General features: G+C 38.2%; 2 protein-coding genes across 5 annotated transcripts in view; both read right to left on the bottom strand.

Moving 5' to 3' along the window:
- Positions 1–3,474, bottom strand: part of GOSR1 (golgi SNAP receptor complex member 1) — a 51,647-nt gene extending 48,173 nt beyond the window's left edge. For 3 of the 4 annotated variants that reach the window (XM_045069996.1, XM_004746913.3, XM_045069995.1), the window contains exons 1-2: positions 3,321–3,474; positions 614–734 (exon numbers count right to left, since the gene is read on the bottom strand). In XM_045069996.1, coding sequence (XP_044925931.1) covers positions 614–734; positions 3,321–3,351 — 152 coding nt within the window. In that variant the 5' untranslated portion in view covers positions 3,352–3,474. The remainder of the gene's footprint in view (positions 1–613; positions 735–3,320) is intronic. The other variant, XM_004746914.3, reaches the window with a different exon arrangement.
- Positions 3,475–11,322: 7,848 nt separating this feature from the next.
- Positions 11,323–19,921, bottom strand: part of CPD (carboxypeptidase D) — a 77,044-nt gene continuing 68,445 nt past the window's right edge. The window contains exons 18-21 of the mRNA XM_004746918.3: positions 18,194–18,325; positions 17,474–17,659; positions 17,015–17,114; positions 11,323–15,429 (exon numbers count right to left, since the gene is read on the bottom strand). Coding sequence (XP_004746975.3) covers positions 15,203–15,429; positions 17,015–17,114; positions 17,474–17,659; positions 18,194–18,325 — 645 coding nt within the window. The 3' untranslated portion in view covers positions 11,323–15,202. The remainder of the gene's footprint in view (positions 15,430–17,014; positions 17,115–17,473; positions 17,660–18,193; positions 18,326–19,921) is intronic.

Raw genomic sequence — 19,921 nt, 5'->3', positions numbered from 1 at the left:
CGCCGCATCACATCGGGCTCTCTGCTGATCAGGGAGCCTGCTTCCTCTTCTCTCTGCCTGCCTCTCTGCCTACTTGTGATTTCTGTCTGCGAATAAATAAATAAAATCTTAAAAAAAAATAGCTTGGATGATTAATAGTGAGGATACACACTGCATTAGATTCATTCTAAAACATCAGACTAGCAGTATGTATACTTTACATCTGGGTAGTTTCTCAGATCCAGTCAGCAACCAGGAGATATAAGAAATAGAATGTGAGATATAAGAAATACAATAAAGAAATATAAAGAAATACAAAATACAAATCATATTTCTTACACTGGCTGAACTAGAAAAAGAATGAGAAACTCATTCTTAAGTCTTAGCATCTCCCTCTTAATACCATCATAACCTTTGCCCGAGGATCCCAAATGAATGTAAGACTCAAGAATTAAGAAGAATTTTTATAAATCTCTAAAATATAATCAGTAACAAAAAAATAAAATACGAAAAATTCACCAATAGACCAAGTTACAGAGTTACATATTTCAGTTTATTTTTTAATGCTTTTAAAACATTCTATGAAAAAAAAAATTCTATGGTGTAAGGCATAAGAGACAGAATCTGGTAGTACCTATACCTGTCGCGTCTTCCATCTCGGGCACTGCTGTGACTGTAACTTGTACATAGTTTACTGAAGGAAACTAGTTTCAGGTCAAGTTCATTTTCCAGCTGTCGAGCCTGTTTCCTGAGATCTTTAACAAAATTTGAAAAGTAAATAATTAAACACAAAGAGTCCATCAGCAGACATAAAAATTACAAAACTATTCTGAATAAACCATGAAAATAATCATATATTGATCTAGATTCCTCATAAAGAAATGTGTTAAAAGGAGACAGCCAAAGACTTACCCAGAAAGGCAAACTGTCTCTTACTTAAACTTCAGATGGGTCAAGAAGGGGAAAAATAGTGGCAGGTAGAAAACTTCACCTGTATTCCAAAAATAGCTAGACAACAAATGTTCTAAATCTCTGTAACAATGTCTACAATTTTGTAATTTGGGGGGAAAAAGGAGAGAATACAAATCATAAAGAAACTGCCTATGATTTATAACAGGCATTGTAACAACTTATCAACTAATTTCATAAAAAAGAGATCATCACTGTTTTTGACAGAGATTGTCCTATCTCTTTATATTCCAAAGCTTATGAAATTATAAGTAGAATGACTTAGTAGCTGAAGCTTAAAGAAAAAAATAATCAACAAAGGATTAAAAATTGGTCTTAAAAAAAAATTGGTCTTTCAATAAGTTTACTGAAAGAAATTTAGAGATACTTAAGTTAATAAGGAACTGTGTGACTAACAAGGTCAACTATAAGTATGACAAAATAAGGGCCTAAGTTTTAAAAGAACACAAGCAAACAGAAACACTGCTATAGTAGTTTGGCCTAGTAGTTGAGGGAGAGAAGCCCCAAGCCAGAAACCTACATCTAGATGTGAGTATTCTCATTCAAGGTCAAGTGGCTGTCAAAATAAAAGGGCTGAAATTTAGAAAGGAATATTGTAAGGATCTCATCTTTCGGGAATAAGGGTTACAAAACATTATTTCAATATATTTATCAGCAACCAGAAGTAAGAAGCACTGTAATATAGTGGAGCATATTTTGCCAGAAATGACCAAGTCTCAGAATCTTCTCTCACCCTAATGTTCTAAGATTCTGAGAACTGACTCTGAGATTTATTGAAAATCTACTTACGAACCTCCACTTTTTAAAAAAGATTTATTTGAGAGAGAGAGCGCGCGCGCACCAGGGGAACGGGCAAAGGGAGAGGGACAGAAATCCTCAAGCTGACTCCCCACTGAGCTCCCCTCCTGACATAGGGCTGGATTCCAGGACCCTGCCTTCAGGGTTTAGTAACCATGAGCTTAAAGCACAGAGTAAGTTGTCAATAATAAGATGCTATAATTACTACAGCACAGCGCTTCAAAAAACTACAGCCTAATCACTAGTATTAAAAATACTGGGCGCCTGGGTGGCTCAGTGGGTTAAGCCGCTGCCTTAGGCTCAGGTCATGATCTCAGGGTCCTGGGATCGAGTCCCGCATCAGGCTCTCTGCTCAGCAGGAGCCTGCTTCCTCCTCTCTCTCTCTCTGCCTGCCTCTCTGCCTACTCGTGATCTCTCTCTGCCAAATAAATAAATAAAAATCTTTAAATAAAAAAAAATACTAATAGCCTCGTGTACATAATTTTAAAATATTTTCTATCTAGTATTCATTTCAAATAGGCATTTAAATGCGTGTGTTAAACTATAATTATGGTTCTCTCTAACGAGTAACTGTCTTTCTTAATAGAAAACATCAACTAAAAGCATTCTGAAAGTAGGCCCGAGGTACATACATACAAGCAAGTATGGATGAACTCAGAATTAATTAAGCTCTTAGACCAAGGGGCTGTTAGTGACAATACTGTTACTTGTGGTTTCCGAGAGGCTTGGAGAGTAGTTTCTATCGTAATAAAGCAAAGACACAATTGAAAGAAAAAGACGAGCATTCTCTGATCCGTGGTCGTTATCATGGTCCAGGAGTGCGTTTTACATGAGCGCACTTTATCGGAACGTATTTTCAGTAATTAAAAAAACGTACTCGTCAAATCACAAGACAGTTCTTTTGGCAGAAGAGGGACAGCAAATGCAATCGTTGCAATTCACACTGGTTCTCTCAACTTTCTCTTTTTTAACAAAACTCGTCTCACAGCAGAGTTTGGTAAAGTTATTTCCTCTGCCTTCAAACGGGACTCGACACCCAATCCTTGAAGTCCCAGCCTGAAGCTGCCAGGGGGACCGAGGAGGAGACACTTCGTTCATACAACTTCTCTCGAGGGACCGGACTGACAAGTTCCTTCTTTCCCTTATCCTGCTCAACTGTCCAACAGTGACCTCAACTCTTAAAACGCTGAGTCTTCCAGCCTCCTGGGCTCGGAATATTCTCGTTCAAAACTCGTCTCCTCTCAGAGTTCGTGTCCCAAACCCCTGCGTCCAAGTTCGCTTAGCTCCTCAACCCAGTCCTCCTCCAGTGACTCAGGACCCTCTTCCACTTCATCGCCGCTCACCTCTCTCCGCCCAACCCCTGCTCCAGGTCTCGCTGCCTCTCGGGTCAGCCCCCTGCCCCAGACCGTTCGGTCTCTTCAGCCCCCAGGCCCGCAGCCCCGACTGTACGTGCCCCACCCGCCGGCGCGGCCCCTCCGGAGGCCAGGCTCTTTCCTCTGCCGCCTCCCCCAAGACCCGTCCCCACCCAGCCCTTCTGCCTCTCGGCGAGACCCATACGGAAGCCTCGCCCTCACCTTCCCAATAATTGCTGGTTCCTGCAGCCATCTTTGTTGTCCAACGTCAGTCGGGATAGAAGAGTAGAGGCGATGCGAACCAGAGAATTACCTCCGCACCTCCTTCCGCCCCGGCGCCAGGGCCGATGGGATACGTAAGCTTCCACAGACACCGCCACCTGGCGGTCAATTCATCACCTTACAGCTTTTGAGCAGTGGGGCTGAAAACTAGTTTTAACCTCTACACTACCTGAATTATGTGCCCTTCTGGTGCTCATATCCTCTCTCGGCGCCCCAAACCCGCATCATCGCCCTCAATCGGCTAATCCCCTCTCTCAGCAGGGGCCTGCCTGGCTGAGAAGAAAGTCATCGTCAGACGCAAGTCCCTATTCCCCTTTCCTTTTCTCAATGTGTGTCTTTAGCCAACCTGAGGCTCTTTTCTTTCCAAGACCAACCCTTTCATCTTAAAGTGTGTGCTAACTGCTTCCACGCACCTCATCCTGTCCCCCTCAACCTGTTAGAATCCGCCGTCCAAAGCCACCCATACAGATACATAAATTCTCACACTCGGCTTGTGCCCACATTTTACCAGTTCCAGTGAAATGTAGAAAAGTTACCTCTTGTAAAGGTGTTTAAATCATACCTGTCCCTTTACCCACTTCCATTTAGAACTGTCTTTAAGAGTTCCTCTACATTCATTGAGAACCACATCAGGTAACGTTATCGGTTTTGCTTCAACTGTCAACCGTAATTTATAGAATTCAAAAGAAGGAAAGCTAACTGTATTTACCCATATTTTATTCTTTCCATTTTTCTTTCTTCATTCCCAATGTTCCAAGGTTTCTTCTTTTACCATTTTCCTTCTGTTTCAAGAACTTCATTTAGCCATTTTTAAAAGAGTAGGTCTGCTGGAGACACATTCTACTAGTTTTCCTTCATCTGATAACGTTTTGATTTTCTCTTCATTCCTGAAAAATATTGTTGCCAGATATAGAATCTGAGGTTCACAATTTTCTTTTTTCCTCAGCACTGGAAAATGTGCCAATTCCTCCTGTCCTCCAAGGTTCTGATGAGAAATTGGCGGTTCTTTGAATTGTTTTTCTGTTACAGCTAAGGTATCTTTTCTCTCACTGCTTTCAAAACTTTTTCTTTTCAGAAAGTTGATTAAGATGTGTCTTAGTATGGATTTCTTTGGTTTTATCCTGCTTGAGATATGCTCAGCTTCCTGAATCTTCAGTTTATGTCATTTGCCAAATTTGGGGAATTTTCAGCCATTGTTTCTTCTAATATTTTTTTCTGCCCCATACTCTTTTTCCTCTCCCTCTGGGACTCCAATGACACAAATAGTAGACCTTTGGTTAGAGATCTGGTGTACTCTCCATATCTGAGGCTTTAATAATTTTTTTCAGCCTGTTTTCTGTTGTTCAGATTGGGTAGTTTCTGTGCTCTGTCTTCAAGTTCACTGACAGCCATATCTTTCCTCTGTCCCTTCCATTCTGCTATTGAAGGGGTTGACTGAATTTTTAAATTTCATTTATTGGGGTTTTCAAATCTAAAATTTCCGTTTTGTTCCTCATATCTTCTATTTCTTTGCCGAGACTCTTTTTATCATTTGTCCTAAGTTTATTTGTAATTTCTCACTAAAATATATTTTATGTTCTTGTCAGATAATTCCAACATGTGCGTCATCTTGATATTGACATCTGTTAATTATCTTTTTTTCTTTCAAGTTGAAATTTCCTGGGTTCTTGGTATAATGAATGATTTTTACGTTGTAGTCCAGGCTATTTTAAGGTATTATAAGACCCTGGATATTTAAGTCTTCTGTTTAAGCAGAACTCCTCTGATGTTGTGCTGGTGGGGGTGATGGGAAACTGGCTTGTTGCTTCAAGGTTGAAGTAGAGAAGTTCAGGTTCTCCCCTGGCCTCTGTCGATAACCCAGTTGCTATGTTGGGGATGCCTTGTTACCCTTCCTCGGATGGCACCCACTGACACCATAATGGGGGGTGTGTGCTTATAACCACTGTGCTGTGATGGAGGTCCTGGCTCTTTACCTGGTTCATCATCTTCATTTTAAAAAAATATTTATTTCAGAGTGTGCATGGGTGAGGGGCAGAAGGAAAGGGAGAATAAGAGGGGAAGTGGACTATCCTTGTGCGTGCTTCTGAGGTGGGCTTGATCTCCCAACTTGGGGTTGTTCTTGAATGGAAACCAAGAGTCTGACAGTCAACCAACTGAGCCTTCCAGGCTCCCTGACCTGGGCCTTCTTTGACACCACCCACCACCCTGGCTTCTTTATAGCCAGGCGCAAGTAGAGTCTTTGCCCCCAGTTTAGCCATTGCTATAAGGGGTAGGGATGGGCCTCAGTTTTCTCAGTAGCATTTGGCTGGAGTAGTGCAATTATTGTTTAAAACTATTCCATCTCGGGGTGCCTGGGTGGCTCAGTGGGTTGAGCCTCTGCCTTCGGCTCAGGTCATGATCTCAGGGTCCTGGGATTGAGTCCTGCATCAGGCTCTCTGCTCAGTGGGGAGCCTGCTTCCTCCTCTCTCTGCCTGCCTCTCTGCCTACTTGTGATCTGTCTGTCAAATAAATAAACAAATAAATAATCTTTAAAAAAAAAAAGAAATAAAACTATTCCCTCTTGGTAGGCTGCCCCTTTCTGTGTCCTTTGGCTACAGAAGTATTTTCTTTGGGATTTTTGTGTCTCCACCCTTTGGCATCTCATCTCTGGATTGCCAGCTCCTCCATTATGGGATATATAATGCAACACCCACAGTAGGATATATGAGGCAGAAAGAAAACCCAAGGAATTCACCACATATCATTTCTTGAATCCTGAGGTCCCTAACTGGTCTGCATTCTTCTCTCCACCATCCTGAATCTTATTTGTTTTGCAGACAATACATGAGATTTTTTGCTCTGGTTATTAGGAGGAATAGAAGAGAGATATATCTACTCCATTTTGTCTGGAATCAAAACCTCCCTTACTTTTTACTAGATTTCAGTTATTTGCTAAAAGCCTTCATCTTTTCTTTTTGCATTCATTCATTGTCATGATTGATAAATGAAAAGTCTGTAACTCTCGTGGAACTGTTCCTGTTTCTCCCCCCCCCCTTGATCTTTCATCTTTTGTCTTTTGACAACAGAAATAACTTTCAATTATTTGTATATTATAAATTATACATCATAAATTAAAATTTGTAGTAATCATTTGAGGCTTCAGATATTATCTTCCCCAAGAATCCGTTTATTGCTGCTTGGTGCCAGTGGTTTGGGTAGTGGCACATTAGCTTACTCCAGCCCCGGGTGGCACTAACACCACATAGGATTCTGGGTTTGTAAAAATGTGTCTGTCTCTGATTGTCCCTTGCTCTAATACGTAGCCACTCAAGTGTCCTAATTGAAAGCCTGTTGAGCAGCTCTCCCTTCCTTGATAGATACTAAATTTGTATTTTCCCCCGACCCAATGATTACTGCCTACAGCTTCTGCTCAAGTTCTCTGCCTCTTGACCTCTTCCCTAGTAGCTATCTCTCTCAGTCACTGGTTATGCGTCAACAAATGCCTTACGATAAAACTTTACTATCATGTTCACCCCTGAATTCCCTTTGCTTTAGGATCTCAACCCCATAAGTCCTTGGTAACTTAATAGTTCTTCAATCCTTCAAACAAGTTTTTGGTTTTGCTTTTAAATCCAGCTTTTCTCATTGTTCTTGATGGATAGGTCTTTATGTTTCAAGCCAATTCACCCACAGCTGGAAGTCGAACTGAATTATCTTATTATTTCTAATTAGCCTGTAGGTTATTTTGTATTTTTCAGGTGCACAATCAAATCTGCAAGTGATGACAAATTTGCTTTTTCCATGTCAGAATCCATATTTTATATTTCCATGCTTCATTCATGGCTGAGCTCTCTTCCATCAGTCTAGTGAAATTCAAGCACTTGGTAGTAGGTTTCTTGTGGGTTTGTTTTGGTGATAGGGAGGGGCTTTAAGTGCTCCAGTTTTGCACTACTCTTAACTTTTTTTTTTAAGATTATTTATTTATTTATTTGACACAGAGAGAGAGAGAGATCACAAGTAGGCAGAGAGGCAGGCAGAGAGAGAGAGGAGAAAGCAGGCTCCCTGCCGAGCAGAGAGCCCGATGTGGGACTCCATCCCAGGATCCCGAGATCATGACCTGAGCCAAAGGCAGAGGCTTAATCCACTGAGCCGCCCAGGCGCCCATTGCACTGTTCTTATCTTGGAAGACTCTTGAATTTTCCTCCTTGCTGCTTTTCTTCCTCATTATCTAATTGTCAAAGGATGTTTCTACTTTTTCCACTTTTTTCCTTCACCAAAAGCTATGTTTCATGCTGTCCCTTTAAATTATGCCTGCCCCCTTTGAATTGTGCCCACTTTGAAGCCCCTTCCCTATAGTTTGTGCTCTGATGTACTTGGACATGTTTTTAGATTCGGACTGAGGATAGATTTGGTCTTTCTGGCAGTGGTTACAGATTAACATCTGCAACGTCCTTGCACAGTCATCCTCCTTCTGTCTTTCTTGCAGATTATCTCCATCTGCCTTTGCTCCATAAAGCCCTGCATTGGGATGGTGCCGGGGCAGACATATGAGAGTACATGTTGAGATCTGGTGATTTTGCTCATTTTATTAAGTTTGATTCAAAATTCTCTGAATTCAAGTTACTCTGAGAGTGTGGCTTTTGTGTAGGTTTCCTTTTCCCTTCTTTTTCTTTGCATTATTTTGCAATGAAACATTAGGAAACAGGCTGCCATCAATGACTTTAGTTGCCTGGAAGCTGACCTTTACTCTTGAACGGTATGTTTAATGTAGAATTCTATGTTGGAAGCTATTTAATGTTTTACCCAGAACTTTCAAAATACGATTTTTACTGTACTCTGGTTTCCGTGGTTGGGAGTGAGTCTAATCTTTTAGTCCTACTGCTATTTTTTTCAAGTTAATTTATTTTCTCTCTGACCACTCCCCCCAACTTTGTCTTTTGTGCTCAGCAGCTTCACTCATTGTCTAGGTGTGGGTGTTTACTTTTTCTTACTTAGATTGAGTTTCTTTAATCGATAGATACCACTTCTTAATTTAGGAAAGTTCTGCATCATTGTCTCAAAATAGTTTACATTCCATTCTTTTTCTTCTAGAATTCCAATGACCAAACATGTATTAGTCTTATGTTAAGTCACATTTTTACCCTCACCTTCCTATTTTCTTCTACCTTTTTGTCTCTGCACTGTGTCAGAGAGTTTCTTTGGGTCTGTTTTAAAGGTCACTGCTTCTGTGTGTCCAATTTGCCATTTTAACTGTGCATCCTAACTTCTGTACTTTCACTGCTGGAATTTCTGTTATTTTATTGTTTCCTGTGATAGTCTCAGGCTTATCTTTTATTCTTTGAAAACAGTTTATTTGTTTTACAGGGTCTGATAATGTCAACACCTGAAACCAGTATACGGCTTTTTCTGCTTTCTTATTGGTGGTGTCTTATTTCTCTGCATGCTGGGTTATCTTTGCCCATGTTTGGTCATTGCAAAATCATTAGGTCTCCCCCAAATCTAGGATGGAAATACCATCCATTAGAGAAGAACTGAGTTTAGCTCAGTTCACTGAGGTATCACTACATGGCTTGACACCTGGATCACGTAGACTATGTATGCATGATTAGATTCTATACATGATATTTGCTGTGCCCAGTCCCTTTCAAATGTGTTCCATTCAAGTCTGATGAATAGAAAACTATATATACAATCTTTCGTCTGTTGCCCTAACACTCACATGCTCCAAATAAAAACCCATTGCCAACTCTATATTATCTTTGCAAGTTTTCTGTAAACCTAAAACTATTCTCTAAAAAAATCCAGTTGTCCAATTCAGCCATTATCATAATCAGCCCACTCACCACCTATCCCATTCCCTATCTTTAGGATCAGTTCTTATGGGCATCCTTCAAATGCTAAATCAAAAGCCTGTTTGATCTTGAACACCTCTACTGGAATCATGTAATACCAAGTAAGGGACAATAATAATTAGAAATATTAGAATAACTTCAAATACTCAAAAAAAGTAGTGGTTCAGATCTAGCAATCTAGATTTCTCCCCCACGACCCCCTTGCTTTGCCTCAATCTCAATGGCCATCACAGAATGTAATCCATGTTATGACAATTTCTATTTAATCTGCAATCTTTCTAGATGTTCCATCTTTAATTTCTCCACGTGCTGCCTTCGATTGCATCACAGCCTTTTTATATTGCTTGTAACTGAATCCATAAATTGTCTTTGCTGAATTTGAGGTGTTCGTCTCAATATATTCCCACTTCCAATGACCACACTTTCAATCTTCTCACCCTTCTGTCTTCAATCTTGTTCAGGCTGGTCTCTAAACTTGGACAACTTTCTGCTCCAATTCTTGTTTGCCTTGTCTACATTTGTTTACACAGTTAAAAGGGAATAGGATTCCATCTGACTTCAGACGAAATGCATAAGTAGTAACATGTTTGTTTTTTAACATTCTACTGATTAATGTAGGTGGAAATTGTGATATTAAAGTTGGGCTTCATATGCTGATTTCATTGCTTTTAAATTGTGGGTAATAATGGAGGTATTTATCTGAGCTCTGCAACAAACAGCATACAATGAGTTGGCTTTCTAGCTGCAGGTGAGTATTAGACATGAAGCCTTAGCAGAATGGCACTTATTCAGAACTGAATTGTATTAGCACTGAACATCATGTGTAACTGCTGAGAACAATCAGCTTCTAGAAACCTGAAAAATGAAACATGATTGATAGATAACCATTTATGATACAAACCAAAAGTTTCTTGATCAGATACAAGAAAATTCCTGACCAAAAGAATTCAGAAAAATATTTCAAACATTGAAGGGAAAAGAACCGTTATTACTATTTGGACTTCCTGCCACAGCTAATTAAGGCTCTTTTCACTGAATATACATAAATGCAATTTAATTTCATTTAAAAACAAATATGAAGCATTTGGCACAATTCTAAAAACTTTACTGCCATGTGATAGTCTATGGGACTACATAATGGAAAATTTCATCGCTCTTTTTTTTTGGTATTCATGTGTAGGAATTTCTTCTAAATTAAAATGAACTCCTGTAAACAGATCTTTGTTCATATATTTGATACAATACCTCTCTTTCTTCTTTCAAAAGATCAGAAAACAGCAAATGAAGGAAAATGATGCTGATAACCATGGGCATTCAATTCAGAGTCAATTATTATATCAGTACAATCCTACTGGGTATTATTCCTTAACTGGTAGAGAAAGTAAGACTTAAGAGAATGTGAAGAAAACTGTACAATGCAAGGCCACATAGGAAGCAAGTTGGAGAGCTGAGAATTTATCACAGATTGGGCCAACTCCAATGTGCACACTCAAATCTCCATGTTATAGTTCCCCTCCAGCAGAGATTTTATTTTTAGAGGAACCAACTGCTGTGGAAGTACGGCTTTATTCCCATTTCTATTTCTCTGGTCTGGACTATGAGTTCCTTGTCAGCAGAGCCCATCTTTTTACATAACTTCACTTTCCCTGTTTCTATTGGACCAGCAGTATCAACAAAAACAGAAAGCGGATGGTGAATTCATCACCACTGTGCCTAATGCAGCAGGACACATTATAAAATGTGGCTTATTTGGAAAAAGGACAAAGTTTTTAACAAACAAGTTTGAAATGTGCACATAAACTTTTCAACAGTCATTTTTGTGGTGTTTCTTGTGGAGTGATTGGACATGTTATCAATCTAGCTGAGCCACAAACAGAAAGGAGAACTCTGGCTACTATACGATGTGATTATTTCAGAAACAGCTTTCTTTTGAGTAAATTCCTGAAGACAAAAACACTCTACAGGTGACACTCTATGTTCCTAGCCTACTATTTTCCCCCTAATATAGGGAGGAAAACGAAATACATAGCTTTCAAACTGAGACAATAATCTTTTCTTGTCTATTGCTTTTGAAAAAAGATTAGGAGACAAAACACAAAGAAAGACAAACATCATAAAATAACTTTTATACAGGATTAGTAGATCTGTTTACATATAAAAAACAGAAAGGACCTTGTTACAATTAGATTTCACATAAATTACACAGATTGACTTTTTAAAACTACTATTCAACTTCATTTAGAGTCCCTTTTAAAAATTTCATTTTGAAGGCACAGTGCATGAAATAAACCAAAGACTGAAGCACTTGAGATGAATGAGTGTTGGGCACCTCAGAGAAGTTAGCTATAGAATTGTTAGGGAGCCTGGGAATGTCACTCGGACAAAATGGAGAGGTGAAAAGTTGATTTTTACTCTGAGCATAAAAAAATACCATTATATCATACCTCCAGAAAATCTGCGCATGGCCAGCACAGAATGTAGCTAGTACATTCATGTTATGCCATTTATAAAAGTCATAATCATACATATTTACATAATTTATATCCAATTGCCTTAAAATGATAGCCTATTTTCAAATTTCATAATATGTTCTGTCTAATCAAAATCAACTAATAGTATTCTGAAAATCAGGTGGAATATTAATTAATTATTGCTAAAGATTGGAGGAATGGGTGTTGGGAGATATTTCTTTATGAACTGGAAATCCAAGTTTAATTGACATTAATCAAGGGCCCTAATCACCACCAAAGAATCTGCTACAGTTAAAACAAATCAGAAACTCAAGGAGTTACAAAAAGTTGCTAGGTAGAAAGTCACCAAACATCAACCACAGTGGAATTTTTTGTAGTAGCAATAAAGTTACTATTTTTAAAGCAATCTACCATAGGCAGGGCACCATCACAGCATTCATAGCCAAGAAGCTTTTAATACAACAGGGGCAAAACCTGGCAACAAGTGCATATCTGGCAACAAGAAGTGGAAACTATTTAGTATTGAGAATAAATTGAAATGGAGGAGTAGGTCATGGTTACTGTGTAAACTGGTATTAGCTCAGAAACACAATAAGCTCAGGCACAAGGACTACCTTTTATTTATTTGTCAACTCATAATGATTTTTAAGTTCAATATTCATTAATTCAGCAAATTCCATCCAGGTGAAAGTTACCAAAGATTAACCAATCAATCACACTGGGCCAAATACACATTAAGTTTCCTTTCTGGAGGACGACAAAGTCGCAAAGCAAATTCCCTCCAGTGAGAAGTGCAAGCATTCCTCAACGGGACGGGATCCCAAACACTAAGCAAGTGGTCAGCAAAACACAACAAAACCAAAAGGGGTCTCCACCCATTTGAAATTAACTTGAGTTCATCTTACCGAACTGCATAACCAGTACAAGTACATTTACACAGGCAGACGCTTTGAAAATTACCTACTCAATCACTTTGCTTTTATTAAGGAGCTGGGAGGTAAGAAGGCTTACAAACGGATCACCAGGACAAAAAACATGCCTTGTGAGTAAAGAAAGGCACAACTCCGATTTGGGCCAATTTCTTAATACTGTGATACTTACTTGCCTCCATGACTCCAAGAAAATGGAAAGTCTCTAGGAGAAACACTGAAGAAATGCATTCCCTATTCCATATGGCTTCAATGCCTTAAGCAGTTAATGTGGTCTAAAATTAGAGCCACAAATAAGAGACAAAGTGGGACTGAGAACACAATCTTAGTAGTCATGACCCTATACATTCATGTTCAAAGCTAACACAGGCTGAGAAGGTCTTATTTTCCAGAGCAACACATGATTTAGAAATTCATTAAAGAGTCAAGATTTATAGCAGAATTTGGTTTTACTTTCAGGAAAAATTACTAAAAGAACTATTTGTGTGTTCACTTCTAAAAAAAATTGTATACATGCTTAAAGACACGGACTCCAGCCACTGTGATGAACAGTTAAAGACATGGTTATTTCAAAAGAGAAATGAATTTAAAAGGCACCCTCTAGTGAAGACCAATGCTAATAAAGAAAAGGCTGTCCCATCAACTTTGTTTCATTACTACCTACAATGTCCCAAGCAGGACCAGCCACTCAGGCTCTTTGTTGGTTTTGACTTTGTGCTCTCAAAAAGTAAAGCTAAAAAGAGCAATGCTACCACATCACCTCCTTAAAGAAAATGTAAAGTATTGTTCAAAGACATTAAATCATGTATATTTCATTAAGTATTAGTTGTATATGTGGTGTGGTGAGAGTGGGTGGCAAGGGCTCAGAATTTAGAGTTGTTAATACTAGGATTAATATCAGAATGGCTTAACCTTGAACCACCCAAATTTATCACAGATACTAACAGGTGTCATGACCTCATTATTCCTGCTAAACCAAATCTCTTTATATAAAGCCACTTTGGGCGCATTCCTCACAAAACTTGGAATGACTACACAGGTGATAAGCCATTCCATATGAAGGCTTTGGGATGACCAGTACATTAATGGATATAGAATACAATTTGAAAGGATGACAGCAAGTTTTTTGATCCCCTGATTTAGTACAAATTCAGCAGCAACTTGGCCATTAAAAACATTCAAAGGTATTAAACCATTAGATCATTGGTAAGACTCATACTTACAAAAAGCATCAATTCCATTGAAAAGCATGATATGATAGACACAGTAAAATGCAAATCTTTCAGGTCTTTGCAATAACCTGAGTGGCAGTGAAGATGATACTTTCTCACCACAGTGTTACAGCACACGGCAGTCCATTGTTTACACTTTTTTTTTTTAATGGAGGGAGCCATATTTAAATGCTTTCAATTGAATTCTTAACAAAACTGGTTGATCAAAAAGAGACTGTCAAATGAAACATTAGGACAAAGAACCCAATCATTTGCAGAGGCCTATATGAGTAAGACGGCCCAAGCTATTTCAGTAACAGTAGCATATCCGTAGGCTTGAACTGGAGCATGAACCATACGTATTTTGTGTTCAAATGCCAGTGAAAGAATGTGCAAGTAGGTCTCTTCTACACTTCTAGATGTTTTCAGTTGAATTCAGATCTTGTACATTGCCGGGTCATCTGAAAGCCATAAGTGTACAACACAGAAAAAGGTTCAAATTTAGGAAATATTAAAGAATTAGGCATTCCTAGAATAAACTAGTGCTTCACCGATAAAAAGCAGCAGCACCTGTGGGATCATTACCAAGTTGAAAGATATGCGACACAAGTTTTAGCTTTTGGTAGATCTTCCTCTCAGTTCTATTCAAATGGACATTCAGATCTTTTACAGCAAATTCAACAAGTTCTCCCTTAAAATGGGGGTATTTAGAACTTTGCTAAACCTTATAAGAGAGGTAGTGAAATCCCGCTTTAGAGCATAGCCCACCAGTTCTGATCTAACCTTGGAAAAAGTAGAAAGCCAAATGCGGAAGCCCATTTATTCATTTCCTAATGTTATATATATTTAAAAATCAATTCAGCCTCCATTAAACCTGAATAAGAGAAACTCCAGCTATTTAATAACTAGAGAAAAGTACTTCTCAGTAGGTTGAGAAAACCTTGAGTTTTTAAAGCTTTATGTCAGATTCTGACTGCTGTCCCTGCCTAAATGTTTCTGGATTCTTTTGGCCATTTAAAATAAAGAGAAAAAGTCAAGCCACTAGTAAACACCTGATGTGCAAAATATAACATCCACTAGTTGGCTTTATAACATAAGCTCCAAACAGCTCATCTTAAATTAAAAAGAAAAACAAAGTGGCTGTCCCATCTGCTGCATAAATAGAAAGCAGATTTTTTTTTTTTTTTTTAAGGTAAGAGTACTTAAAGGAGGGGAAGTTCAAAACTGCCAGCCAAATTCACAGAGGATACACATATAGCAAGTTAACTTCCCAAAGCTCTTTGAAGAAGCAAGAGAGTCTCTCTTCTTAATGCAGTGTCTCCCAAAAGGAACTGTAATTTCACTTGGTACTTATGCTGGGAGATGTGTGGAGTCTGTGTTTCAATGTTTGCTAGAATATAGTGTTTCCTCTTCAGTGTCCGTTTCATCCTGGAACTCATGGCTTAAGAGGGACTTCTTGGAGCCTGTTGACATCATGCGAATTTCATCTTCATACTCATCATGATGCTGCCTGAGCCGATGGAAGCCATCCTTGTGTCTGTTAGACTTGATGGAGCAGATGCACCAAATAATGCAAGCTGTGAGGACCAAGGCTGACATGGTGGCACCTGCCAAACAAGATCACCATGTGAGTGCTGTTCCACTTGAAGCATCTAAATAAGCTGCTCACAATGACACTTTTGATGATATGCCCTTTATTTAATTTTTATTTCATACACTGAGAAACAACCTTTTATTATTACATAGGCAGTACATGTTTACTATGCAAAATTAGAAAAATAGAAATAAACAAAACACCAAAACCCCAAGCCAAAACTCCACATCACATCTCCATTAACTAGAGATCATTTTTTTTTAATTTTTAATTTTTTATAAATATATATTTTTATCCCCAGGGGTAGAGATCATTTTTAACAACTCTCGTGAATGTACTTCCAGAGCTTTCTTCATGCATGTGTATGTATACACATATTTTTCTTTTACCACAGTGAAACCAAACTGTCTACTGTTCTACAAAGGGCTCTCTATCAGTGACTTCTACTGATCCTTTTCAGTAAATTTTACCTCATCCCAAACCCCTCATTTATTCAAAGTATTTATATACAGGTTATCAAAATAAGAGTCTTAGTAACAGAAAATAATAATAAAATCAGAATAAAAATTAAGTTCATGACAGCAAATGGGTGGGAAAGCCAGATTTAAACCACTGCTGACTCCTAGCTCATATGTTTCTAACCACTAAGTTATTCACACTTTATCTGATTCAAGCTAGTACTCCTTATTTTAAATACTCCACAACAGACTCTATGATTTTACCATGTTTCCAATATACCATTCTCTATTAATTAAGAATCTCTCCCCCACACACCCTATAATAAAACTTGGCTATTCTGGGTCAAGTCCAAATTGCACTTAGAAATGAACCAAGGTTCTCTGTGTCAAAAAGATACAATACAGCAGAGCATTTATTATTTTACTACATTTTTTTTTCTTTCTAATCTCAGTGATTCAAGCTATGGCACAAATTAATCCTGGAGAAAACAAATATTTCTTCCTTCCAGGATCTTAAAAAAATAGACTATAAGTCAAAGTCCAAGGAACTTACAATCTTAATATAAAGCAAATGATTCATTCAGTAAACAACTCTTCATTAAGGCCTATTCCATGCCAGCCATGGTCCTAGGTGCTGGAAATGTAGATAAACTCCCTGTTTGCTCAGAGCGATGATGTTTTAGTGGGAAAGATCAAATATAGACAAGTAAATGACTAAATATATAATGTAATGTCAAGTGGTAGTAAGTTCTATAATAAAAAAAAGTGGTTGGAGAAAGTGAGAGGGGGACAATTTTGGCTAGGGTGATCAGGAAAGGCCTCTTTGTGGAGGTGACATTTGAATATAGACCTGAAAATGTGAGGGAGAAAGCCATGAGAACACACATACGGGAGAACAGTGTTCCAGGAAAATCCAAAAAAAATGTTTAGATAAAGAGATATTAGAAGAAAAGTGATCAGCTTCAGGTGATGGGGAGGTGAGCCACTCTCAAACTGGAATGTCAGAACTGGTTTTACTGATTTTTCATTTTATTTTTCAAATTTTTACTTAAATTCTAGTTAGTTAACATACAGTACAATATTGGTTTCAGGAACAGAACTGGTTTTAATCTCAACTACTAAAAATTTAAATTTCTTTACCTGATACAGTTACCACAAGCTCCCTTGGTAAACCAAATATCCGGTTATCTGTGTCAAAGACTATTACCACAGAACTAGCCGCGTCATGATGCACAAACACCTAGAGGGATAAAGTGTAACAATCATGAAAATGTTTACTTTTCATATGACTTTTCATGCAATATAAAGAATTATGAAAAAGTTTACTTTTCATACAGTACAACTTTTCATAAATTGTATCCCAGAACTATTCCTAAGGCCTTTATACTAAACCAAGGAGAATAGTCATTGTCCTCTGAAGTATATAAAATGTTATAAAAATTTCCTTTTTGTTGCTGAAGGATAGAAAGATAACAAGATATCATAATCCAGAGTTAGTTACACATTTTATTTCTTTATCCTCACAAGAGTTTCAAAATAAAAAGGAAATACTATTAAGATTAAGAATTTATATGATACTATTAAATTTGAGTTTCTTACCTGGGAATGTTGTTGCTGATACCCATCAGCGATGGCATTGATATTATGGACACCTGGAGCTAACAGCACATGGAAGTAGCCTCCTTCTTTTGTGTGGACCTTTATTCCTTCATTGAGTACAATGACTGCTTTAGAAATTGGTTTTCCAGTTTTATCTTTAACAAAACCATGGACTCCTTTGTGAACCTGTAAAAAATATTCAAAATATAAATTTGTTTCCAGATATTCTCAGGGCAATAGCTTGCGGCATGACAAAAACAATACACAAACAAAGCAACAACCCCCCCCCCCACCACCAATAAAACTGACTTGTTTGTCCTTCACCACTGATTCTGGCCTTGTTTGCTACTCATTCCTTGCTTCAGAGCAATAAGGGATAAAAGAACTCTGATACAATCAAAACCTAAAGCGTTAGGACCCAAATATTCTGATGTCTTGAGGATTTACTTTCCACCACAGTACGCTGTCTCTGCATGACATTCAAATGAAAAAATGTGCAACATCTCAAAGGGTTTAATTATCTCAATTACAGCAGATTCCAGATATCTGAAATCATGGCACCTATTTAGGTGATATAAATTCAACAAGACTCTTTCTATATATATATATATATATATATATTTAAAAATAATATAAATTATTAGTAAAACACTAAGAACCTGTTTTGATAAAGCTTTTCATTCCTGGGAGTTTTCTTCTAGTTAAAAGGGAAAGGCTCACCTCCACCAACATGCTAAGAAGAGACTTCTTATTTTCTGCCCACAAGGAAGGCAGTTGTGCTGCACTAGGAAAGTAGCAGCAGCTTGTGTATACTGTGATTTCCGGACAGTGGCCATAGGTGACACTGTAATCCTGCAATATAAAATTCAAAAACAGATGTGGAAAAATTAGCAAATAAAAGAATGAGGCTATGTAATCCAACATATGGAATAGAAAGAAAACTTGGGTAAAATAAACAAAGAATCTGTAAAGCATTTTACAGCTAATATAAATAAACCACTCAGTATTACAATCAGTCACAAACATGGCTGTTGCTAAGAGAGTCCCTGAGACTAGGGACTAGGTCTAATTCACTGCTGTATCTTCAGGGCTTGCCACGGTGGCTGGCAGGTAGAGGGGGCTTATTAGGGTTTGTTGAATAAATCAGTGAATAAATAAGTGCATTTGGATAGCTAGCTTCCCCCTCAACTTCAGAACTTCACAGCTGTTCTTGGAGCCTGGAGGCAGAAGCTCGAGCATTTGCCCTCTGATACCTTCACCCTACTGGTGACAGCAGCCATTGCTTCCTGGATAGCTATTCTCCAGGCACAGCAACTGCTTGTGTGGACAGGTTCCAAAACCCAACTTACCACCTTCCCCCCAAAAACTCCAAACCCGTCCTTTCTCCTTATTCAGTTAATGGTATTAACTCATGTTCTCACACAGACATGAAATCTCTTGTGTCTGACTTCAGTTTCTCACCATCATTCATAATTTGCCAAATCCTGTCAATATCTCTGCAATATCTCTGTAACTTCATCCTTTGACTCCATTCCCATTTTCACCACCCTAATTGAGGCCCTCATAATTCATTGTCTAGGCTGCTCTTCACTTGTCTCCCTGTACCACAGTCTCTCCCTCCTCCAAACTATCCTAACCCATTGCTGAGAGATTAATTTTTCCATAGAAAGTTCCAATCATGTTATTATATACCTGCTCAAAACCTTCAGGGGCTTCCCATTCCTTACTAAAACAAAGTATTCAGAGCCCCAAACTCTCTTTCCATTCTTGTCTTCTGCTGCTCTCCATTACACCTCCTGTTCTAACTAAACTAGGCTGCTTATTGACTCTGCCCCTACTGCTTCCACTTTCTGGAATGTTCTGCTTCACCATCTCTACATCCCAAATGCCATTTCCTCTATGAAGAGAAGACTGTATCTCTAAGTATAATCTTTTCTGTCTTTAACTTCTCATGGCACGCTGAGAGTTGCTCTCTCTGAGATCAAATCAGTTAATTCTGTAACATGGTTATTTGTACAATGGGATAGGATTTATCACTAGTAGAGCAAAGTGCCTCACATGTTAAGTTCTTAGTAAATAAAGGAGAAAGAAAGGTAGGTAGAGAGGAGTATGAAGTCAAATTTCTAGTTGTACATGGTAATAAAATGATGAGCTAACCACCCATCTGCTAACAACTCGTCACTAATTTGAAGTGGGTGGACAACCAGTTAAGATATTATCAGAAAGAAATTAAAGAAAACCTAAGTAAATGGAAAGACGTAACTGAGCTCATGAATAGGAAAACAGTACTAATGAGATGTCAGTACAACCCAAAGTGATCTACAAATGCAACACAACCCTTAACAAAATTCCAACAGCATTTTTTGAAAAGAAAGAAAAAAAGAAGAAAAAAAAAGCCAATCCTCAATTCAAATGGAATTTCAAGGACTTCTGAAGAGCCAAAAACAA

Source organism: Mustela putorius, unplaced genomic scaffold (genome assembly GCF_011764305.1).
Source record: "Mustela putorius furo isolate JIRA1106 unplaced genomic scaffold, ASM1176430v1.1 tig00003962_pilon_pilon_pilon, whole genome shotgun sequence".
Classification (NCBI taxonomy): domain Eukaryota; kingdom Metazoa; phylum Chordata; class Mammalia; order Carnivora; family Mustelidae; genus Mustela; species Mustela putorius.
The sequence above is the reverse complement of the archived record's forward strand: the minus strand, read 5'-3'. Positions and strand labels throughout refer to the sequence as shown.